Source organism: Suricata suricatta, chromosome 1, assembly GCF_006229205.1.
Source record: "Suricata suricatta isolate VVHF042 chromosome 1, meerkat_22Aug2017_6uvM2_HiC, whole genome shotgun sequence".
Taxonomy (NCBI): domain Eukaryota; kingdom Metazoa; phylum Chordata; class Mammalia; order Carnivora; family Herpestidae; genus Suricata; species Suricata suricatta.
Window position 1 is genome coordinate 70233409 of NC_043700.1, and position 25873 is coordinate 70259281.

The following is a 25873-nucleotide window of genomic DNA, read 5'->3' on the forward strand; positions in this document are numbered from 1 at the left end:
AAAACATTAAAAGAAAAAAAAGAATAAAATCTTAAAAGAAGATACAGATTTTGTTGATGCGATTAACATTTGCAATAATAAACATTCCAGATATGATTTTAAAGCTGACTTTAAAGAGATTATTCTCCATACTATAGATGGATTTCATTCAATCCATTCTTCTAAGCAAAAAGGCTGAGGCTTCCTAGAGAAGAATTTTGCCTTAAGATTGTGACATTAGAAATCTGGCTTGAGTTTCTATACTAGTAACCTACCCTTAGGATTTCAGACGTGCCAAGTCCCACAACTGGGTGAGCCAATTCCTTAAAATAAAGTGTGTGTGTGTGCGTACAGTCTGTGTTATATACATATATCCTATTGGTTTTCTCTGGAAAATCCTGATACAAAAATATCCATCCTGTAAATACTGACTCAAAATTTCATAGTCTCTAATAGGTTCTAGTTTACCATTATTTTTATATTTATAAGCACCAATGAGAATGCTCAATCCAATAAATTTTCTGTTTCTTACATTATTTCCTTCAAATCACTTCTGCATACATATTTGACTTAAGCATTTGTTCACTAGCAAATCCTATCAAGTATGTTTTGGTGTGTAAGCATCGTAAAAGAAGAATATAGTATGTCTTTTTAGCAAAATAGGATAGTCCAAATTCTTGTTTGAAAATGCTCCATGATGGGCTCATGCCTGTTGAACAACTAACTAGACAGAGCTACCTTTGGTGATTAATGTTACATGTCAACTTGGCTGCGCTATGATGTGCAGATGTTTGGTCAAACATTATTCTGGATATGTCAGTGAAGGTGTTTTTTGAGTGAGATTAATATTTAAATTGGTGGAGTGTAAAAGCAGTAAAGCAGACTGTCCTCCACAATGTGTGTAGGTCTCATCCAATTACCTGAATGCCTTAATAGAACAAAGACTGACTTCCCTAGAAGAAAAAGGAATTCTGCTAACAGACTTGTCTTCAGCCTCAAACTGCAACTCTTCCTTGAGTCTCCAGTCTGCCAGCCTACCTTTCAGGTTTTAGATGTACCAACACTCCACAGTGCTGGGAACCAATCTCTTAAAATATGTCTCTCTGTATCTACATATCCTATTGGCTCTGTTTGTCTAGAGAACTGGACTACTATAGTACCATATTTCCTTTTTGTCCTTAAAAATTCATTGGCTCCTGAATTTAAGAAAATTCATCTGGTATCTCATCATCAGAAGACTCATAAACTGAGACTGCTCTTGTATTATCTATTTTGCCATCACCATTGAGTATCTCTGCTGCTGTCTCTTTGCAATCATCTTCTGATTTGTCTAGTAATTGTGAAATATCTTCCTCTACTGGTATCTTCTCTTTGCCATTATGGGGAAAAAAAGGAAAAATTCTAAATTTTCAACTATGTTTCATAAACATTAAAAAAAATGACTACAGAAAGTTTCTTCAGATTTCATTTTGGCAACACAAATGCTTATCTCACGATTTCACTTTTTCTAGGCAATGCCATCATTCCTTTCTTATCATCTTAGTAATTTTTAACATGGTTGGAAATAACTGATGAGTAATGATGAAATAACTCCTAAAATGATGAAATAGCAAAATGTTTTAAGTAGGAAAATATGATAATTAAGATCCCATTCTGTGTCTTTGATTTCCAATGGACCCATATAGTAGTTGCAAGATAAAAAGTTGCATTGTTAGAAATAAAAGTACAAATTCTCATTGGAAGAAAACTCATAAAACATCAGTCCTTACAAGGGGTTAGAAATAGTCAAATAAATTAAAAAATTAGAGGCACCTTGGTGGCTTAACTGAGTTAAGCATCTGACTCTTGAGCTCAGCTCAGGTCTTGATCCCAGGGTCATGAGTTCGGGCCCACACTGGGCTCTGCACTGGGCATGAAGCCTACTTTAAAAAAAAATAAAAAAAGGAAACTCAAAAATTAAAACTGGGTCCAATGGACTTGAATACTGAGGATTAATCTCTCAGTTCTATAAAAACAAAAACAAAAAGATTTGACATCTAGAAAAGATATCAAAAGTACCTACTAGCTAAGAACGAGCATTAAACGAACAAATACGTATAATAACCACTTAGAACAGTATTTGGCATATAGTAAACTCCTAATCTGTGTTAACTACTATAATTAACAAGGTCTACTGAATGTAGCATCACTGATAACATTGCTGCAGCACTTCTGCAGACCCTATACCCTGGCTATGTCTTTCTATACTACGGGGGTTTTCTCTGGGTCACAGACCCTTTCAATAGTCTACTTAAAGAGACAGCAAGAGATCATGAAGAAACATAGGCCTGGTAGCTCCTTCCAAAGCACAGGTATTGGTGAGCCCCACCCAGAGCTGCCTCACTGTGTGTACATGTCCTAGGCTACTAAACAAAACAAAGTAAATACATGTGTGTATGTATAAAACAAATAAATTGTATATCTCAGATACAATTTTCAGCTCTACTTGTTTTGCGATCTTATAAAAATTACCTAACCTCTCTTGGATTCAGTTTCCTCATCTATAAAATGGGGATAACATTTCTTGCAGTGTTGTTAGATACATTATATGATATAATGGCTATAAAGCACCCAGAGCATTACAGTGAAATTGTAGACACTCAGTAACTGCAGCTGTTATGATTAATCAATCAGCTTCCCAAATGTTAGATTCGATCTTTTTGTCTGTCTCATGACTCAGAATTGAATCTCAGTATTTTTCAATTATGATATATACTGCCATCTCTAGCCAAACCTTCTCTTCAATACCTTTGATTACAGATATTATCAAATAACTGTAATGCTCTAAATTACCTAACTCTTCAAGTTAGAACTCTGTAGGAAAGGGGTTTCTGTACCTTCTGGCTCCAAGTGAGAGAAAAAATATAAAAAAGACATCAAAGAAAACATTTCATATATCTTAAGAAATTCTGAGGAATTCTTTGCTGAATGCTTATAGGGATATATACAGAAAAATAATTTCATAATTATTCCAAAATTCTTAATTTTTAAAATTCACAATTTATATTAATGATCCAGTAAAAGTGTATTATGAATTGAGTCAAGCACGTTACTATTTGTTCAAGATATTTGGAGAAATGGTAAGGGATTCTCAGTAGGCACCTGAGTTTACCTTTTATCCACGCTCACATACATCCAGCTAGGATTCTTCCTAGATTCAAGCAGGTTGAGTTCTCTGTTATTCCTTTCCTCTAACCAAGTTCCCTTTCCCTGAAACCTCCAGCTGACATCTCCAGTCACTTGGGCCTTATTAAAAATTATACATAATGTCTTAAAAGAATACTTCAAGATTCCAATTTTATTAAGAGTTAAGCAAATGAGAAATATAACAAATTACATCTTGGAATACTATTGCCATTCTCCTCCTCCACACTCTCCAATAGTTATTTAAAATAATCTTACATGGAGTTCTAGGGACTTCAAACTCAGGTCAGCAAATGCATCTCCAAGTTGCCTTTGGGTATGCACCATCTGGAAAAGCTGGGTCGACAGTGTCTGAGCAAGTCTTAAAATATTTTCATATTTTTTCTTGTTATCTCTTAATATATCAATCTGAGCTTCAAGTTCAAGGTCCACAGTTCTTGATCCACGGCCTAGCTTCTCAGAGATAATTTGTCGAGTACACTAAAAGTAGAAAGATGCACTTTATTTAGGAAGAAAAAAAAAAGAACAAAAGAAAAAAATATATAGAATCCAAAGTACTAATGCTAGAGCATTTGGCATATAGCATTTTTGGCTTCAAACAAGCTACCCTTAAAAAAATGAAAACTGTCAGCCCACTTTTTTTTTTTAATGTTTCTTTATTTATTTTTGAGAGACAGAGAGAGACAGCGCAAGCAGGGGAGGGTCAGAGAGAGAGAGGGAGACACAGAATCTGAAGACAGGATCCAGGCTCTGAAATAGCTGTCAGCACAGAGCCCAAAGCAGGGCTCAAACCCATGAACTGTGAGATCATGACCTGAGCTGAAGCCGGACGCTTAAGTGACTGACTGAGTTACCCAGGTGCCCCTGTCAGCTCACTTAGAAGTTCAATCAGACTCAAAACAAACTTACTAATCATATCTACTATTACTAATCAGAGGTAGTTTTTTTTTTTTAACTTTTTAAAATTTATTTTTGAGAGACAGAGCACAAGCAGGGGAGGGACAAAGAGAGAGGGAGACAAAGAATCCAAAGCAGGCTCCAGGCTCTGAGCCATCATCACAGAGCCTGATGAAGGGCTTGAACTGTAAGATCATGACCTGAGCGGAAGTCAGATGCTTAACTGACTGAGCCACCCAGGTGCCCCACTAACCAGAGGAAGTTTCAAGACTTAGAGAGCTAATTTATACACTGCTAGATGAGCTCTCTCACATAATCCTACTTCAGGTTTAGTGTACTTGGGTATATTATTTACAACAACTGAGATCCTTGGCAGTGATTTAAGAACATTAGCAGGCTATTAATAGAGGAATAACAAGCATACCAAAATTCTACTCTCCTGCTTTTTAAAAATGCTTTTCCCCTTCAACCTTCCTCTTAAACTAGCTTGTGTATGTATATGTGTGTGAATAGGAGGAATAAAGAGAAAAAAGGAAGGAGAAAGAAGACAGAGGAAGAAGTGGGGAAGGGTGGGGAGAGAGACAGAAGGGGTGGGGAAGGGAAGGAGTAAAGAAGACAAAAAGGTAGAGATTAGAGATTCCTGAATTCTTTTACTTCTGTCCAGAAAGAACAGTATTAAATTATGTTGTGTCCTGTCCCAGAAATGATATAGGAAACGATATAAAAAATTATAAACAACTTCACTACTCAATACTATATTTCACAAGTAACCATATTGGGCATTAATATGCTCTTCATTAAATAAAGTTAAAAAATATTCTGAAAAGTAATAAGTAAATATTACAATTTTTAAAATTTACAAATTTGCTCTTTTATCATGTCTTTGAAAGTTTTAGTCAGAGAATTAATATCTATTCCAAAAATTAAAATGATAAATAAATAAAAGTTGAATTTTATCAACAGCATATAAAAAAATTATCCATCATGATCAAGTGGGATTCATTCCTGGGTCACAGGGCTGGTTCAATATTCACAAATCCATCAATGTGATCCATCATATTAACAAAGGAAAAAGATAAAAACCATATGTCCCTATTGATAGATGCAGAAAAAGCATTTGACAAAATACAGCACCCTTTCTTAATAAAAACTCTCGAGAAAAGTCGGGATAGAAGGAACTTACTTAAACATTATAAAAGCAGTTTATGAAAAGCCCTACAGCTAATGTTATCCTCAATGAGGAAAAACTGAGAGCTTTCCTCCTGAGATCAGGAACATGAGAGGGGTGTCCACTCTCACCACTGTTGTTTAACATAGTGTTGGAAGTCCTAGCATCAGCAATCAGACAACAAAAGGAAATAAAAGGCATCAGAATCGGCAAAGATGAAGTCAAACTTTCACTTTTCACAGATGCCATGATACTCTACATGGAGAACCTGGCAGACTCCACCAGAAGCCTTCTAGAACTGATCCATGAATTCAGCAAAGTTGCAGGGTACAAAATCAACGTACAGAAATTGGTTGCATTTTTTATATTTTATATACCAATAATGAAGCAACAGAAAGAGAAATCAAGAAACTGATCCCATTCACAACTGCACAAAAAACCATTAAATACCTAGGAATAAACCTAACCAAAGATGTATAAGACCTGTATAATGAAAACTACAGAAAACTTATGAAAGAAATTGAAGAAGACACAAAGAAATGGAAAAACATTCCATGCTCATGGATCGGAAGAATAAACATTGTTAAAGTGTCATTATTACCCAAAGCAATCTACACATCCAATGCAATCCCAATCAAAATTGCACCAGCGTTCTTCTCAAAGCTAGAACAAACTGTCCTAAAATTCATATGGAACCACAAAAAAAACCCCAAATAGCCAAAGTAGTACTGAAGAAGGGAGGCATCACAATCCCAGACTTTAGCCTTTACTACAAAGCTGTCATCATCAGGACAATATGGTATTGGCACAAAAACAGACACATAGACCAATGGAATAGAATAGAGACCTCAGAACTGGGCCCAGAAATGTACGGTCAATTAATCTTCGACAAAACAGGAAAGAGTATCCAATGGAAAAAAAGCCTCTTCAACAGGTGGTGCTGGGAGAACTGGACAGCAACATGCAGAAGAATGAAACTAGAACACTTTCTTACACCATACACAAAAATAAAATGGATGAAGGACCTGAATGTGAGACAGGAAACCATCAAAACCCTAGAGAAGAAAGCAGTAAACAGCCTCCTTGACCTCAACCACAGCAATTTCCAACTCGACACATCCCCAAAGGCAAGGGAATCAAGAGCAAAAATAAGCTATTGGGACCCCATCAAGATAAAGAGCTTCTGCACTGCAAAGGAAACAATCAAGAAAACTAATAGGTAACTGATGGAATGGGAAAAGACAGTTGCAAATAACATAAGGGCTAGTATCCAAAATCTACAAGGAACTCACCAAACTCCACACCCGAAAAATGAATAATCCAGTGGAGAAATGGGAGGAAGACATGAATAGACACTTCTCCAAAGAGGACATCCAGATGGCCAACAGATACATGAAATGATGCTCAGCATCACTCAGCATCAGGGAAATATAAATCAAAACCACACTGAGATATCACCTCACACCGGTCAGAGCGGCTAAAATGAACAAATCAAGAGACTATAGATGCTGGCGAGGATGTGGAGAAACGGGGACCCTCCTACACTGTTGGAGGGAATGTAAACTGGTGCAGCCGCTCTGGAAAACAGTGTGGAGGTTCCTCAGAAAATTAACAATAGAACCCCCTATGACCCAACAATAGCCCTGCTGGGGATTTACCCAAGGGATACAGAAGTGTTGATGCATAGGGGCACATGTACCCCACTGTTCATAGCAGCACTGTCAACAATAGCCAGATCATGGAAAGAGCTTATAAGTCCATCAACCGATGAATGGATCAAGAAGATATCGTTTATATATACATGGCAATGAGAAAGAATGAAATCTGGCCATTTATAGCAAAGTGGATGGACCTTGAGGGTGTCATGCTAAGCAAAATAAGTCAGGCGGAGAAGGACAGATACCATATGTTTTCACTCATAGGTCTAACAGGAGAAATCTAACAGAGGACCATAGGGAGGGGAAGGGGGGGAAAAAAGAGTTAGGGAGAGGGAGGGAGGCAAATCATGAGAGACGCTGGAATACTGAAAACAAACTGAGGGCAGAAGGGGAGGGGGAAAGAGTGGTGATGGACATGGAGAAGAGTACTGGGCATTGGAAACCAACTTGATAATAAACTATAAATAAAAATAAAATAAAATAAAATAATTTTAAAAATGTGAAAAAAAGGGAGAAAAAGTTGAATTTTATCTTCCTTGAATCCCCCTTGAAAACAGAAAACTACTATTTGCATCATACAGACTCTTCTGTAAACCTCTATACTCATATATATTTTTCAAGTAAACATGAGACCAGGCTATGCTGTACATAATATCCTGAATATTTTTCCTATGAACAAATATCATGAGACTTCCTTGTCAATACATATAACTCTATATTTATCCTTCTAATGTTAGTATATTATATACTACTCATACTTTTCTACTTAAAATTGAAATGAATTCCCTGACATATTCTCTGTTCTCATCAATTGAGGATTTTTTTTTAAGTTTATTCATTTATTTTGAGAGAAAGAACACGAGCAGAGGAGGGGCAGAGAGGGAGAGAGAGAGAATCCGAAGGAGGCTCTGGTGTCAGTGCAGAGCCTGATGTGAGATGTGATCTCACAAACCATGACATCATGACCTAAGCCAAAATCAAGAGTCGGACGCTTAACCAACTGAGCCATCCTGGCATACCAATTAAGGATCTCTGTGAATAAACATTTAAAAATAAAATTTTTTTTAAAGGTAGAGAAATTAACTATATAGAAAGTGACAGGAAAAGTAAGAGGTCGATGTCAAGAGTAGAGAGACAAAACTATTTCTATGCAAAACACCTACTTTAAGGAGATTAAAATCATATTCAGAGAAAAGCTTAACTGCAGACTGTCATTTTTATGAGGGAAATATCAGCAAGAAATACTACCTGAAATGATAACAGGATAAAGGAGATAACCATGCACTCACCGACACAAAATAGACTTCTTTCCCTATGCAGTATCATCACACACATTTACTCCTTTTGAAAGCCAAAGCATATGGTGCCTTCCACAGCAACCCAGATAAAACAATCTGTTCCAAGTCAAGAAGCCAGAATTCACTGAAGAAGCTTGGAAGACTGGACAAAATGAAAGAAATGTCTACTGTTGTCAGAGTGGCCATTTCCCCCCAGAAATAAGAGTTACAAGCAGACAGAAGGGTCAAAGTTTTAATGAGGGAATGCTTTTTGTTTCCAGGGAGCCAAGGCAGTTAAGAAGAATAAGGTGATATTGATTATAAAGCATGTTAAATCCTGACACTGGAAACAAGTGCTGAAATGGAACTTTCCAACCTTATATTCTAATTTAGATAACATACAGCCTTAAGGACAATGAAAGTAATCTGAAGTGAGAGTACTTCAGAGAGCCTACATTCCTGAAAATGCAGGTGAATTACAATGAGCCGGCAGTCCTGATCAGTTTTCCATACTTCTAAATGAAGGATCCATTAAGATAATAAGACAAGTGGAGCAAGATTGAAGAGACAAGAAAAAGCAAAAGTAAATTACTGCTCTATGTAGATCTCCTACTTGAGGGAGGGCGAATATAATAAAGTGATAAATGGTATACAAAATAGTGTGAATCACTATCATACAGGTCATGAGTTTACAAGACAGTCACTGTGTACTCTTGAGTATTTAAATAGCACCAAGAGCGGGGCACCTGGGTGGCTCAGTCGATTAAGCATTTGACTTTGGCTCAAGGTCATGATCTCATGGTTCGGTTTGTGAGTTTGAGCCCTGTATTGAGCTCTCTGCTGGCAGTGCTGAGCCCTCCTCGGATCCTCTGTTTCCCTGTCTCTCTCCCATTCACATTCTCTCTCAAAAATGAACACTAAAAAAATTAAAGTTTATTTATTTTGAGGGGGGCAGGGCATAGAGAAAGGGGGAGAGAGAGAGAGAGAGAGAGAGAGAGAGAGAGAGAGAGAGAGAGAGAGAGAGGGGGAGAATACCAGGTAGGCTCTGCGCTGTCAGTGCAGAGCCTCACATGGGGCTCAGACTCACAAACCATGAGATCGTGACCAGAGCTGAAACCAAGAGTGGATGCTTAACTGACTGAGCCACCCAGGCGCCCCTACTGTAATAACTTCTTGACAAAATCTCTTAGACTGCATATTCTACTCTGCTTAATGTGTAATGTGGTTCACTCTTGCTTAAAATTGGTCAGTTGATCCCCACTGTCTTTATTAGAATGGCATGAATATGACCCATCTGCTTTCCCAACTTTACTCCTACTGCTCTTCTCTCCCACCTGAGGACTCGGTGATACCAAATTATCCGGGGAGTTCCCAAACGGTGCTTTCTTGCATGTCTACAACTTTGTTCATGAGGCTGTATTTGCCTACTGCTTGGAATCCCTCTTTTTGCTCCATTTCATTTATTTATCTTTCATACCAAATTGAGCTTCCTTCATTTATTTATTTATTCAGCCCTTTCTTTTGTTCATTTATTCATGAAATTTCCCTCTAAATAGTAACATTCTATATCCACACATTTTGAAACCTAAAGAATACGGGCCTTAGTGACACCTGGCTGGCTCAGTCAGCAGCGAATGCAACTCTTCATCTTGGGGTTATGAGTTCAAGCCCCACATTGGCTATAGAGACTACTTAAAAAATTAAATTAAGTTAAATTTAAAAAATTAAATTAAAACAACTACAAGCTTAAAAAAATACAGGTCTTATTTCTGAATGCAGTTCTAGTAATTAACATCTTACAAGATTAAGATTTTGTTCATTTGAGCCTTCTCCTATGTTCTTTAGTTCCTATTTGCTTTGTTCTTTTTATCTTGTTTTCCTTTCTTATCCTTGTTTTGCTTTTCACTTCTATACTAATCTGAGTTGAATCATTAAGATTCCATATTTACCTCTTAAATGGACATACCTTTAACTGACCAGCCTTTAAAATGTTGCACATGTAGTATAAAACTAAATGAAGTTACCATTCTCCTCAGAGTGATTATTTTTAACTGAAAATTTTTTTTCATCCAAGCTTAATTGGGAGGCGTGCCTGAGTGACTCAATCGGTTAAATGTCTGACTTTTGATTTTGGCTCAGGTCATGATCTCATGGTTTGTAGGTTTGAGTCCCGGGTCAGACTCTGTACTGACAGTGCAGTCTGCTTGGGATTCTCTCTCCCTCTCTTTCTGCCTCTTTCCCGCTTCAATATGTGCACGCTGTCTCTCTCTCTCTCTCAAAAAAAAAACAAAAAAAAACAAAACATTAAAAAAAAAAAAGGTTAATGGGATACTGCATCCTAAATCAGAAGAGAGAGGTGCCTGGCTGTCTTTGCCAGTAGAGTATGCGACTCTCGACCTTGGGGTCCTGAATTCAAGCCCGGTGTTGGGCCTAGAGCTTACTTAAAAAAAAATATATTAGGGTGCCTGGGTGGCTTAGTCAGTTAAGCGTCTGACTTCGGCTCAGGTCATGATCTCATGGTTCCTGAGTTTGAGCCCTGCTTTGGGCTCTGTGCTGATAGCTGATAGCCTAGAGCCTGCTTGGGATTCTCTGTCTCCCTCTTTCTCTGCCCCTCTCCCCTGCATGCATGCTCTCTCTCTCTTCCTCAAAAATAAATAAATAAAACATTTTTTTAAAACTCTAAAAAAAGTATTAACTGAAAGAGTAACTCACTTCTGGGCTACTCTTGAGAAGATACATAAGAGACATGTGCTCTGTATACAAATATAATAAGACAATTCTTGATGTGCAAACCACTAATCCCACAAACAATTAACAAATATAGAGTTTCATGGCCAGTGCTCTAACTTGAACAGCTAGGGCTTTCATTCACTTAACTGTTCTTTAAATTCTACTGCCTTGTCCTTGTTAAGATTCAAAGTGGATTTGGGGTTTGAACTATTTATAATACAGCAAAAACACTACAGATTAAATAATCTGCTTATTTGTTTTACAGAGGCCCTAAGAAAAATAGTCACCAATTACTCTGAAGCAATGCAACTAACAACATCAAAAAATTTTTGCAGTCCAACTCACTTGCAAACTGGTGCTATATGTACAGCTAATGCTCAGTCATTATAATAAGACCCGTGAATTCTAACTCTGTAAAACGAATATATATCTCTTTTGCAACTCAGTTGCCATAAGGTATTAGGAAGAGGAGGTAGGGACAGACATGTCGATAGCAGTTCTACAGCTATATGTATTCCAAGGCAACAGATTCCTTCTTCAGTTATGTATCAATCAATAAGCATTTTGGAGGCTTTTTTTACTCTTTTGTTACTGACTTTTTAAACTACAACTATGCAAAGATCAATAAAATAAAAAACTTCACTTTCTAACTTGTATTTTTATGTTTTTAGATGGCATCATTCTCTCCTATATATTCATACCTTTGCAAAATAGTAATCTGAATAACATATAAGTGAAAATTGTAAGGGCCAGTTAGGGTGGAAACATTAAAAAAAAATACAAACCTTGTAGGTGTTTAGACTCCATTTTCTAACAAGCTCTAACTTTTCCATCGCAGGATTTTTTATTTCATCTGCTAGAATAACTGGTCCACTTTTGGTCTGTGCTCTCTGACTACCTGCATGATCATGACAAAAGACAAAACACAAACCAGATAAAGAGAAGTAGGGTAAAAAAGCAAACCACTGATGTTTAATCAAGTTAAACTACTTTTTCAGTTATCAAAGTTATCAATAAAAAGGTTTCCACAAAGTGAAGAACTCAAATTTCCCGGAATCATTGAGGATACTTTCTAAACACTTAAAAAACATTTCTGTCCATTATACACAAATGTTACGTGGTTTGTCTTAAAAAAAAAATGCTGCAACCAAACTTTTTTTCTCAGTAAGCTCTTTACTTCTAGAAAACAAAATTTCCACAATTACTCTTATAGCCTTATGTCCCTAAAAAAAACTGTGTCAGTAAAAATCTGGAAGGTTATTACTCTTCACAGTGATCCCTTTCATCATACTGTGTAGAACAGAGCAACAACACAATGTTACTGTAATTTTGGAGGATTTAAAAATATAATTCAAATTTCAAATAGTCATTAAAAATATCTTACCACCAGTATGAAAGGCTAGGCTAAAACAAGGTCTACATTGTACCTCCTTCTTTTCTCAAGAGACCACCCACCCTCCTGCAAAAAGCCATAATTAATAAAAACAGTATAAAGCCCTTACAATGTACTGCTGCAACAGCTAAGAAATTATGACATAAAAGCAACTCTGCACCTAAACAGTTCCTATAAGAAAATACTTTACATAGAAGAAAATAGTTAAGTGCTTAAGACACTAATGACCTAGAATAAAAATTTTCATAACTTAAAAAGAACAATGAAATAAGGAAAAGAAAAAGTTCTTAAAAATGGTTTTAAAAGAGTCGGCAAAACTTTCTTTTCTGACTTACTCTTCTAGTCAGACCAACCTTTGCCACAACTTTGCCTCAACTTTACCACAACCTTGGATCAAGAACAGTAGATGAAATTGAATACATTTAAGATGCACAAAATTCTTACCGAGACAAAACACAGAATGTTAAAATTTCTTATGTTAAAAGAAATACATAGTTTGACTTTTTTCTGTTTTTACAGTTGAGCAATATCAAAGTATAGAGCAAATTCAATGCAAAGAAATGCATTTTTCATTAGGCAAAACTGCTAAATTACATATTATTTTGTGGCAATCTGTAAGCTATTTGCAAGCTGTGGTTGAAAATAGGAAGACACAACATTTTCCACTTGACCCATTACAAATAAAGACCAACCCAATTGTTGAAGGCTCCTTTTTTGTTGAACTGAAAATAGAGTAGAGCTGCAAAGCGGAGAGGATTGAATACATGAATCTATATTTTATAGAGCAAAGAAAACATGATTTATCATGAATCAAATTTTACAATGTTTTTAAATCAAAGTGAATTAAATTTCAGGTTTAAGATAGTTAATAACTTTGAAAAGCCAGAAAGATAGGTATGGCTAGAAAGATTATTTACACTATTGTTAAAAAAAAAAAAAGTAGCAGCCACCAAAAAGCCAGAATTACACAAACCTAAGAATATAAAGCAAGGGATTATGAAATTGAGTGAATTAGTTTAGTTTCAGAAGTAGCAAGAAGGGCTTTTCCAATCAGTGAGTGCAGAGAGTACCTGCAGGAACAATTAAATCACTTCCTTGTTGAGCCAGGCGACTGGCTGCCACCCTGCTGGGAGACATAACAGATGGCAATGGTGGTGCCGGGGAACCTGAAAAGGGTAGACATTTAACTATGAAAATTCTTTTCCTCCTTCACAGGCTGTACACTTTGAATACAGGTTTAATGACATTTCCCTTAAAATAGTCAAAAACTAGATTAAAACTTAGAATTAACAGAGTTTGCTTTCTTGCAAGAACGGACTAAAAATAAATGGACGCTACCAGGCTGAGTTCTTGTAGAAACTTTTCATGGAACTGTTGAAACCAAACAGTACACAGCGCTATGGGAAGAAACTTGGCAAGACCACATCTAATCAGAACTCTACCTGGGCTCTGATATTTTCAAATCACTTAACAGAATGTGGTTAAAGTTCCACAGTCGAACGATTTAAAGCTTAAGTAAATATTTTATACTTGATACTCCTACATTTTAAGGAAAGTTCTTTATGTAGAAATCCAAAGGTATGTAAAAATGTATCAAAATTATAATTAAAATTCACAAAAATGTGAATGAATCAAAGCCTTCCCAGGAACTGTGGCGAAAATTTCACATCATAAATGCAACAGCACTGTTGTTCATACTATGGATGCAAGGGACCTATATCTATTATTTCACCCAAAGATCATTGAAAATGAAAAACTCAGGTCCTGCCCTAGACCTACTGAACTAGAATCTGCATTTTCATAAGATCCTTAAGTGCTGTGTATGCATTCTGAAGTTTGAGAAGTGCTGATAGAGACTGCTAGTCTAATTATTCATACGAACGGAGCTTTTAAAACATAGCTGCAACACTCCACAAAATCTACTGATCACCAGCGAGCATCTGTAAGGTTTTTTCTATAGTTTTAACTTTGTTATTCAATTGTTTTTATTTATTTAAAAAATAAAATGTATATATATTTAAGGTATACAATGTGATGTTTTGATATATGTATATACTGTGAAATGATTACCACAAACCATACACCTATCACTTCTTTTGGTTACTCTTCTGTGCTGAGAACACTTGAGATCTATTCTATTAGCAAATTTCAAGTACACAGTACAGTGTTATTAACTACAGTCACCATGTTGTACATTAGGCATCTGTAGTTTTTTAAAAAACCATTCAGATTATTCTCAAATAAGTTTGGGAACCGAAGGAAAAAAAATAACATTTTAATCAAACATAACTGATTTTTAAACTCTTAACTCCGCGTTTGAAATTCTGGCTCTATTTACCACACAGTATCGGGAATATCCTAGCAAATTACTTAATATCACCGAAGCTTAGTTATCCACAAAGTGAGAAAACTGACTATCCAACATCGTTGCTAATGTCTAGTATTAAACCAAAGAAAACCATATAACTTCAACTGCTTTCTTTATTTTAAAGTCTGAAGGCTGCACATCTTTAAAAGAATGATAATTAAAACCTGAAAAAATTATTAATGTACTTCCACATTCAGTTGAGAATATTTTAATGTCTGTAAGGTTCTTTTATTACAACTACACTCTCTCCCAGTTTGAATCAAATTTATAATTAAAATTTTCTAATAGGACAGAATTCTAGATCAAATTTCTTTACTTAGAGTTAGTAATAACTGGTTACATTCCAGATATACTAAGATTTGATGGAGAAATAGTCACCACTTTTAATAATATGAAACTTTAAAATGAACTAGATCTAACATTAAAATCCAAACATACAATAGATCGAAATAGACTGGCACTACCTTTCAAAGTGAGAGATATTTATCTCTTTAAACCATAAAACCATTTATCTCTGAACCATAAAGTTTAAAACCAGAAGGAATGACAGTAATCAACCAAGTCTGACATTAAACCACAGAAGAAAATGCAGAGGAGTTAAAACAGCTTATCTGAGACTCTGATGTTCTGAATTCACAGCATAAAATCTCCATTATTAAATTCAATACATAAAAACACTACTCCATGTTACTTGTTGAGTTAGAAGGCATTTAAATAGGTTCTTCAATCAAATCACCATTTTAAACAAAGACTATCTCTACTATCCAAGGCACCGGGTTTCTATTATATATGCAAGTGTTAAATAAAAGACAACTACTGTAGTTCCATTTCTTGATGATCCCCGAACAGAGCTCTACTGTTCTGGTTATTACTGTTAATCTTGCAAAAGAAATAATCCCATGACATAAAAGGAGATGTGTATAATATATGTAACAAATTACACTGAACTTTGCAAACTAAAATTGCAAAAGCTATGGTGCCCTGGTAACTGGTAACAGCCTTCCCATTTTACTTTCAAGGGTAATTTTTACTTCTCTGTAGCTTCAATATTATCTATCTTCAAATTATCACTTCTATTTACCTTCAACGCTTTAAACCACTAATTTAGACTAAATTAACTACTAAAATCATTCACTAACATCCAATAAAAAATAATTCTTTACAAATATAAAATCTTGCTAATTGACTAAATTTGGGGAAGTAGCTCCATTTCACCAACAAAAGAACTCTAGGAATATGAATATATGTATGTAATGATAAATACCCCATTAAAACAAAACTCAGGTACCAAGTATACTTCACTCTTAGGAGCTCTAATTTATTTATGATTTTCTTGTTGCTAATTTTGCAATGTATCTGTTAGGTAGATTTCAATAATTGTTGTTAGGCTAAAACTTAAATATCATTTCTCCTAAATTTGCTCTAGGTATATAAAAGTAAATGGTTAATACTTTCCTTGAAGCAACTATTCAAGTAATAAAGTCATTGTTATTATTTAGTCATTTTTCCAGAGAGCTAAAAAACAGCCCCAACTCCTATAACATTTTTCTCATAAGACCTATTTCATAAATTTTAATCATGTTGCTTTTTCTCATGTTCATTCTAATTTATCTGTAAATATCTTTAAACAAGGGCACTTAGGGGCACCTGGGTAGCTCAGTCTGTTAAGCATCTGACTTCAGCTCAGGTCATGATCTCGTGGTTTGTGGAAATCGAGTCCCATGTCGAGTTCTGTGCTGACCTCAGAGCTTGGGGTTTGTTTCGTATTCTGTGCTGCCCTCATCCCTCCCTCACTTGTGCTCTCTCTCTCTCTCTCTCAAAAATAAATATAAACATTAAAAAAACATTACTAAACCAAAAAAACCCATCAAGGGACTTAGAACAACTACAACTTGAGGCTCCTGGGTGGTTCAGTCCATTAAGCATCTGACTTCAGCTTAGGTCATGATCCAGTTCAAGGGTTTGAGCCCTGTGTTGGGCTCCGTGCTGACAGCTCAGAGACTGGAGCCTGCTTCAGATTCTGTTTCTCTCTCTTTCTCTGCCCTTCCCCCCCCCCCTCAAAAAAAAAAAAAACACCCAAAAACAACTTTCTTTCTTTCTTTCTTTTTTAACAAAAACCCTGTTGGGGGAGGTCCCCCCCCACCTTTTTACGTTTATTTATTTTGAGAGAGACAGAGCGCCTACTGGAGAGAGCAGGGGAGGGGCAGAGAGGTGGGAGGAAAGAGAATCCCAAGCAGGCTCCCCACTATCAGTGCAGAGCAAGATCTTATGAACTGAACAGAACCGTGAGATTATGACCTGAGCCAAAATTAAAAGTCAGACACTTAACTGACTGAGCCATCCAGGTGCCCCAAACAACTATAACTTTCTAAAAAGAAAACCCAACAAACAAAAACTACAACTTTCTCATAAATGCTTAACTAATCTGCATATGGCAGAATGATTATCCTTTTTAATATACAGATCAACAATGTAGTTTATTCTAATTTTTTTTGTTTTTTATTCACTTTTGAGAGAGAGAGAGATAGCACGAGCAGGGGAGGGTCAGAGAGAGGCAGACACAGAATCTGAAGCAGGCTCCAGGCTCTGAGCTAGCTGTCAGCACAGAGCCCGACGTGGGGCTCAAACCCATGAACCAGTGAGATAATGACCTGAGCTGAAGCCGGACGCTTAACCGACTGAACCACCCAGGGGCGCCCCCAATGTAGTTTATTCGAAAAACTGTTGTAATACAGTTCTGAGACATAAATTATTGCAACTATCATGAAACATATTTTTTTTATTCCAATCTGAAGGACTAGTATGTATCAATAAGAAAGTGAAACTGATCAGCACTTCAATGCTTACAAACAACAGTTTATAATGGTCAACTGATTTCAATCATTGTATACTACTTTTCTACTTAAGGGAAAAAAAAGAGTAAACCAAACATCAGTTAAATAATTTCATTGAGAATACTTAAAACACCTTAATGATAAAAGTATTTTTGGGATGTCTGAGTGGTTCAGGTCATGATCTCACAGTTCAGGAGTTTGAGCCCACAGTGGGCTTTACGCTGACAATGTGGAACCTGCTTGGGATTCTCTCTTCTCTCTGGCCCTGCCCCTGCTCTCTCTCTCTCAAAATAAATAAATGAACATTAAAAAAAATTTTTAAGTATTTTTTAATTCTCTATTGACATTTAAATTTTTAAAATTGGTGACTGGTCCAAAACTGGTCACATTACATAAAATGAGCCTTTTATCATTAGGCACTCATAATTTTAGGCACTCAGTCCACCCTTTCAAAATCAAAGTTATCCCCTAGATGGGAACACCAGAATACTACATAATGACTACTGGGATACTGACACATATGCTCCCTATCTATGTTTTTATTTTTCTGAACATAAGGATGAAAAAGAAAAAAAAAATCACTAGATAGCCCATCCTATTTACAGACTAGAATAGAGGTTGTCATTCGGGATTATTCTAAATGCCTATTATCAGGACCCATTTAGGAAAGAATATATTTCAAAACAGAAGTTGTTTTTGAATAAAGTATTGGCTATTGGTATATTGGTATAATAAAAATATAGAATACTATTATATACAAGAGGGCTGAGGATTACAAAGGCGCAGAGTTTTTTTCATTTTATAAAATTATAATGAAGTATTAAAATTAATATACTTCATTGAACATCAAATATAATTATTACTTTAACTATAGCTCTGTCAAGAAAACAATCCATTTTTTACATCCAAATGCTGACATGGTTTTACTTTCACTCACGTAAAAATGAAAAACCACTTGAAGAAAAGGTTATCATAGGTAAGGGTACTGAAAGGACACAAATATACATGAAATGTGTGCAGAAAAGAGTTAAAATGGCAGGTCTGTTTATCCTTAAAAAGACCAGCTTACAAGATTGGCCCTTGGTTGGCATCTGGAAACTTAAAATTTGGGAAGATTCCCTCCGTTCCTTTTTTTTTTTTTTTCCCCAAAATAAACTTAGATTGTATTGCAGTTTCACTTAACAGTATATAAAATGCTGTGTTGTGACAGCTATCAATTACCCATTAGATACTGAATCATTTTTTCTTAAGCACTACTAACTGCTTGCTTTTCTTGAAGCTAGATCATTCTGAATGTTTCCTGTTAGACCTATGAGTGCGAAATACGGTTTCTCCCTCCGTTCCTAGAATGGTTAAGACGGGCTTACTATGCCTAAACTGTTTATACAAACAATGTGGCTTATGCTAAACGCCTGTTTTTCTTCCATGGGTCTGGAATCTTGGTACATGCTAGGCAGAGGGTGCCAATGCAAGCAATCTCCAGTGAAAACCCTGGCCACTCAGTCTCTCCCGAGCTTCCCTCGTCAGCAACATTTCTTACCTGCTGTCACAATCTAATTAATGACTGCTGACTAATGTCCTGTATGACTGCACTGGGAGAAGACCCTTGCAAGTTTATGTCTAGTTTTGCCAGACTCTACCTCAGGCATCCTTTGCCTTTTGCTAATTGTGCTTGGTATATTTTCCCTGTAATAATCATAGTCATGACTATATACTGAGTCCTGTGAGTACTCTCAGCAAATTACTGAATCTGAGGGGGGGTCTTGGAGACCTCTTATATGGAATGTATAATAGGAAAAATAAAAGTTGTTTTTTAAATTGCTTTGAAATAGGAAATATGTATTTATACAAAACACTGACTTATTGCTATCAATTTTCTGGTTAAAAACTAAAATAGGGGTGTCTGGGTGGCTCAGTTGGTTAAGTGTCTGGCTTTGGCCCAGGTCATGATCTCACAGTTTGTGGGTTCGAGCCCTGCATCAGGCTCTGTGCTGACAGCTCGCTCAGAGCCTGGAGGCTGCTCCCAATTCCATACCTCCCCCTCTCTCTGACCCTCCCCTGATTGCGCTGTCTCTGTCTCTCAAAAATAAATAAAAAATATTTTAAAAAAATTTTTAAAAGATTAAGATAATTTAAATCACATTTTTGATATAATTTTTGAGTATTTTAAAACCAATTCTTTAATAATCAGTGTAATTATGCATATTGATTTATTTATATAAAGAAGACTACTAAAACAATTCCTAAACTGTTTAAATTGAAGAAAAAAAAGGTTATGCTTATAAAATCACTGTTTTATCACAAAATTAAAGGATTTTATTATGCTTTATTAGTTAAGGTAGCTTTTGATGCATTTCTCCCATCCTCCACCCCAGCCATCTTTAAAAATATGTGGGCTCTTACCTTGAAATGCTCCTGCTTCAATAACCCCCTCTTTGGTACTGTCAAAGCCATGAGATGTAATTTGGGTTTCTGAGAGACCAAGTCCAGCTGGTAATGAACGCTTCAAATCCTTGGCAACATTTGAATAAAAGAGAAAATCTTCATAAAAAATCTCACACCATGTAGCAGTTCAGCATAATGGTGTCCTTTTAATTGCATCTTAAACTATCTTTTTCTCTACTATGTAGTATTCTCTTGTGTTGTGGCATTTTATAATGATTTATGTCAAATACAAAATATTTGTTATTCTAGAATTAAGCAACAGGCAGATACAAAATTCAATTTTCAAATTTCTAAGCTACTGATACATCAGAAAAATCATTTTAAAGGACTGAATTAAGATGACTAAAAAGTCATGATTATTATGGAAAAACTGATGTCTAATACATAATCATGAGCCTGGTGAATATAAACAAATGGTCAGTATAAATAAATCATTCACTTGCAATTCACTTGCAATATTAATTTTTCTTTGATTTCAAGGTTAGCTAGGTAAGCAAGGCTTCTTGGATTTCAATCAGGGTGGGGTAAAAGAAGTTTGCTTTTCAGTTTTATGTTAAATACTGATATTAGTCAATCCAACTGCGAATCAGCTTATAATTGGAACTTAGCTGTAACAAAGATAATATTTCACATTCAGTCTTACAGTTAAAAAAAAAAAAAGAGAGAAAGCCAAGAAACACAGACTTCCCAAATTTCTTTCTTTCCTCTGGCTTGACTATGAGAGATTATCCAATTTTCATGATCAGTCTATGAATGGATTCCACTGGTTTCCCACAATAATGACAAATGATGCACTAAAATATAAATATGCCTTTGAAACCTCTTAATGCAGTACCATATCACATATAAAGCACAGTTATAATTTGAAAACTCAGAACTAACATTTTGAGTTTTCTAATTGACAAAGTCAAAAGTTAGCTGATACAATCTCTCATAACTGGCCAGTGTTGAGAGGGTTTTTCTTGAGAAGCTCATTAATTTTGCCTAGCCAATTATTTGACTGGTGCGATGGACCCTGAATTAATAACTAATGAGGTCAATTCTCACTTTATCAGACAGCATTTGATTGGTCAAATTTATCATTTACCATTTATCAAACAGGTAATCTGACACAGGTAACTGTTCTCTCCTGTGCTTTCAACATCCCCGCTAGCTTCAGATACTCCTGATTTCCCTCTTATGTCATCTGTTATGTTCTACCACCTCCTTTGCGGATTCCTCATCATCTCCTCAACCTTCAAATTCTGGAGTGTCCCGGGGTTCAGTCAAGGACTTCTCCAATAGTCACTTCTTGGGTGACTGTACTGATTTTTCTGGCTTTAAAAACCATCTACGCATTGACAACTCCTAAATTTAGGTGTCTTACCTGGGCCTCCTCTTTGACTCCAATATATCTGATCACATACTTGCTATTTCAACTTGGATATTAAACAGCATTTCAAACTTGATGTGTCTCAAACTGATTCCACAGTATATCCCCAATGCCCAACAGACAAAACAATACCATCTATATTTCCACTCCTTTCAGTTAACAGCATCTCTACTACCAAAATATTAGGAATTATCTTTGACTCTTTCAAGTCCATATCCAAACCATTTAGCAGATTCTATCAGATCTACTCTCAAAATACATTCAGGATGAAAGCAATTCTCACAGCCTCCACTGCGACCACTCTGGTCTAAGCTAGAATCATATTTCACCTGGATTACTCCAAGAGCCTCTCAACTGGTCTCCCTGCTTCTATCCAAGACACGCACCTCTAACCGCACACATCAACCAAAATTAGCCCCTATACAATCACTCTCCAACAGCCTCCCATCTTACCTAAACGTTCTCAGACTGCTAAACGTTCTCAAGGGATTACATGATTCGACTTCATCTTGTACCAGTCTCAGCCTTACGGCCACACAGTTCCTTCAAAAACAATAAACGTATCTTTGTTTAGGGCCCTGTACTTCCTGTTTTTTTCTTCCTGAATGCTTGTCTATCTGACACCTATCTACAGGGCCTGCTCCTTTAGCCAGAGAGGCTTTCCCCCTTTAGTAACTCTCACAGCCCCACACTGGAACTCCCTATTCTGCTTCCTCTAGTTTATCCTCCTCACAGCAGTTACCACTCAGTAACACATTATGCATATTTGTGTTTATTTTTTACCCCCTCTTTCTATATACTGTAAGTTTCACGAGAGCAGAGATGTTGCCTACTTTGTTTACTGCTATATATTTAGCACCTGAAATAGCACCTGAGATGTAGGAGATGTTTAATAAATATTTGTCAAATGAATAAATGAATTCGTTGAATGAACTAAAGGACTTGTGACTCAACACCATATAGATTAAGAAGCTGCTACAGCAATAGGTTTATTTTAAAATTTAATTTAATGAGTATTTGCTTCCTCTTGCTATATGTTAAACTTTCTGGACAAAGAAAAAAGGTAAGGTACAGACCTTGCCTCATTGGAGAGACAAGGTATACAAATATTAATGTAAAAGTTGAACTTGTTGCCAAAATAAAGACAATCAGTATTAGAGGAATTCAGAAAAGAGACAAAATCCATGAGAATCAGATAGGAAAAGAGAAAATACTGCATGATCTCTGAACATAAAGGATTTATTTATTCACTGTCCCAACATTTACTCAACACCACGACAGCTGCTGCTCTAGACGCTACAGATGGAGCAGTGTAGGAAACAGTCTCTGTCCAAAACTGACTCGGATGGGGGGAGGAAGGAGGAGGAACCCGACAGTAAACAAATAAATGCATGCCATGTATTGAGTGCTGTAAGTAACAAGTAGTAAATCAGTATGTTTCTTTTAAAGGCAGGATAAGAGGGATACAGAGTGACAGAGGAAGGGTGCTACTTTGGGTGGGGTATTGAGGTACCTCTCTCTGAGGTAGTAAGATATGGGCAGATTCCTGAAAAAAAAGTGTGAAGGAGTAAGTCATGTGAGTTTTAAGACACAATTCCTCATCAGATATATGATTTACAAATATTTTTTCCCCTTCTGTGGGCAGCAGTTTTACTTTCTTCATGGTGTTCCTTGAAGCATATAAGTTTTACATTTTTATTAAGTCCAGTTTATCTATTCTTTCTTTGTTGCTTGTGCTTTTATAGTTTCAGCTCTTATATTTAAATCTTTGATCAATTTTGAGATTTTAAAAAAAAATTTTAAAGATTTTATGTTTAAGCAATCTCTATACCCAACATGGGGCTCAAGTGCACAACCCCAAGATCGAGTCGCAGGCCCCACTGACTGAGCCAGGCAGGTGCCCCTTGAGTTAATTTTTAAGCATGGTGTGAGGTCTGCGTCCAGTTTCGTTCTCTGCAGATGGAGATCCAGTTGTCTTAGCACCACTTGTTGAAGACTGTCCTCTCCTCATTGGAAATTCCTGGCACCCTTGCTGAAAATCAACTGACTATGAATGTAAGGGTCCATTTCTGTATTCTCAGTTCTGCTCCACTGACCTATGACTCCTTACGCCAGTCCCATCCTGTTTTGATTATTGTAGCTTTGTAGTAAGTTTTAAAATCAGTGAGTCCTAAAACTCTGTTCATCTTTCCAAGACTCTTTTGGCTATTCTGAATCCCTTGCATTTACATTTGATCAGTTAGCCAATTTCTACAAAAAAACAAAAACCAACAAACAAACAAACCAGGATTTGATAACGATTATGCTGAATATGATCAATTTGGGGAGCACTGCCACTTTAACACGGTAAGTCTTCTGATCCAAAAACATGAGATGTCCTTCCACTTTTTTTTTTAACAATGTTCTATAGCTTTCAGTGTATTAAGTCTTGGCATATATTCCTGAGTATTAGAATTGTTTTTGGATTATTTATTCCTATTCACTCCTTAAAAATAAGTTAGGTGTTGCATAATGCTCTAATATCTCACAACTTTGCTGAATTTATTAGTTTTAATATTTTTTTTTGGTCTGTGTGTGAATTCCTTAGGATTTTCTATACACAAGACCATGATGTCTGCAAATAGAAATAGTTTTATCTCTTCCTTCCTAATCTTGATGCCTTTCATTTGTGTTGCTATTCTTACCTTATACATTTTGTATCAACATTCTTTTATTACTAATATTTAATAAAAATATTCTTAAAATTGTGGCAAAACCAATGCATACTCAACATCCAGATTCATCAGCAAGACCAAAAGAAATTGTTATATAATCCAATGAAGGTGACAGGTCTACCCCAAAACAGAAAACTAACATTAGTTTTACCAGGACATCTCTTTGAATTAGCCTTAAAAAAGGTACCAACTCCTAACTTGGATGTAAATTAAAAAACTTTTTTTAAATAAAAGCTAAAAAAAGTATCTACTCCAATAATGTGTCATCTAAGCAAAGCTAGAACAATTTTTTTTAATTTAAAAAATCTTATTCTAATCATTATGGGGACAAACAAAAAATAATAAATGTAAAAATATAGCCCAATAACATAATAATAAATACAAGTAAGCTGCAAGATTTAACCTTGCTTTCTCCACCCTAATTAGAATTTTTCGTGGAATTATCTTTTGAATTTTGTATAGCATATTTAAAGATGTTTATCAAGAGCAAAGACTCTTAAATTACTTTTTAAAGATTGTCACAGTCTCATCAAGAACCAACTATTACTAGAAACATGAAAGACCTGGAAAGATAATTCAGACAGACCTCATCTGAATACCAGCTTTCCTATTTGGTGGTTTTATAATCCTGGGCAAGTGATTAAAAACTTTGTTAGTCCCTGTTGCTCAGCTGTAAAAAGAAGCTAAAAATTACCTCAGAGTTCTATGAAAATTAGGTGAGGTAATACAAGCAAAGCACCCAGTACATATTTTCAGGTACTCAATTAACATTAGCTATCCCTCTCCCTTACTACAATCATCTTTTTAACTAATAAATGCTATTGCTAATAATTACAGTGAAATACATGTCTTGAGCACTTCCTATGCACCAGGAATTGTACTAAGCACTTTAACGTTCACGCAGTCCTCTCTTCCCATGGCAGCGCAGGACTGGAAAAATGATCAAATGAGCTGAAACTGTGCAAAGTGATCAACAGAAAATGCTGAGTATTCCATGACCTTTAAAAATTCTTGTCACAATGTTAAAGCTCTTTCCTTGTTTATGTTGTGCAGTGAGTCTTCACTAAGTTTTTTCTGGATCAAAACTTAGAGCCTCTAACAGTGGTAGTGTCCACATTCCTATGGTCAGCCATTTCTTCCATAATTCCCTTTTGGCTTGATTTGAATCTCACTTCTTCCATGTTATCATTTTTCATTTCTTTGCTATACTTCCACCTTTACTCACCCATTCCCACTGGATCATCCACTTTTAGAAAATGTCACATGGGTGTATGACTAGGAGACAAGATGGTAATACTACCACATGGTTTGCTGTCTGTATGAACTGAGTAACAGGCAGTGATCACAACCACCATGTGACATGATTAGTCAACAATCATGATTTACTTCGGTTATTCACAGTGATTTACGGACTTCAGTACTAACAGTGAAGTTTGTCCTTTATACAATTAACAATCAATTTAGTATGGTGACTTAAATTTGAGATGTGCTGTTGGGAGACTGGCACCATTTAATTAAACTGTGATAACTGAGGGGCGCCTTGGTGGCTCAGGTGAAGCATCCAATTCTTGATTTCGGCTCAGGTCATGATCTCATGGTTTGTGGATTTGAGCCCCATACTGGGCTCTGTGCTGACAGTGTGGAGGCTGCTTGGGATTCTCTTTCTCCCTCTCTCTCAAAATAAATAAATAAACTTAAAAAAAAAAAAAAAACCTGTAGCAACTACAGAAACTAAGGCCTGCCTGTATAGTCTCTCATTTAATCTTGACAATCCTACTAAGTGGTACAATTACTACTATTTTCATATGCAAAAGTTGGGACACAAAAATGTTTCAATTAGTTACTAACTAACTAG

General features: G+C 36.0%; 1 protein-coding gene across 6 annotated transcripts in view; it reads right to left on the reverse strand.

Moving 5' to 3' along the window:
- The window catches only part of ARFIP1 (ADP ribosylation factor interacting protein 1), a 117744-nt gene that overhangs the window by 37747 nt on the left and 54124 nt on the right, over nucleotides 1–25873 (reverse strand). For 5 of the 6 annotated variants that reach the window (XM_029940010.1, XM_029939995.1, XM_029940001.1 and 2 more), the window contains 4 exons: nucleotides 19891–19999; nucleotides 13356–13451; nucleotides 11678–11790; nucleotides 3421–3642 (listed from right to left, as the gene is read on the reverse strand). In XM_029940010.1, coding sequence (XP_029795870.1) covers nucleotides 3421–3642; nucleotides 11678–11790; nucleotides 13356–13451; nucleotides 19891–19999 — 540 coding nt within the window. The remainder of the gene's footprint in view (nucleotides 1–3420; nucleotides 3643–11677; nucleotides 11791–13355; nucleotides 13452–19890; nucleotides 20000–25873) is intronic. The other variant, XM_029940019.1, reaches the window with a different exon arrangement.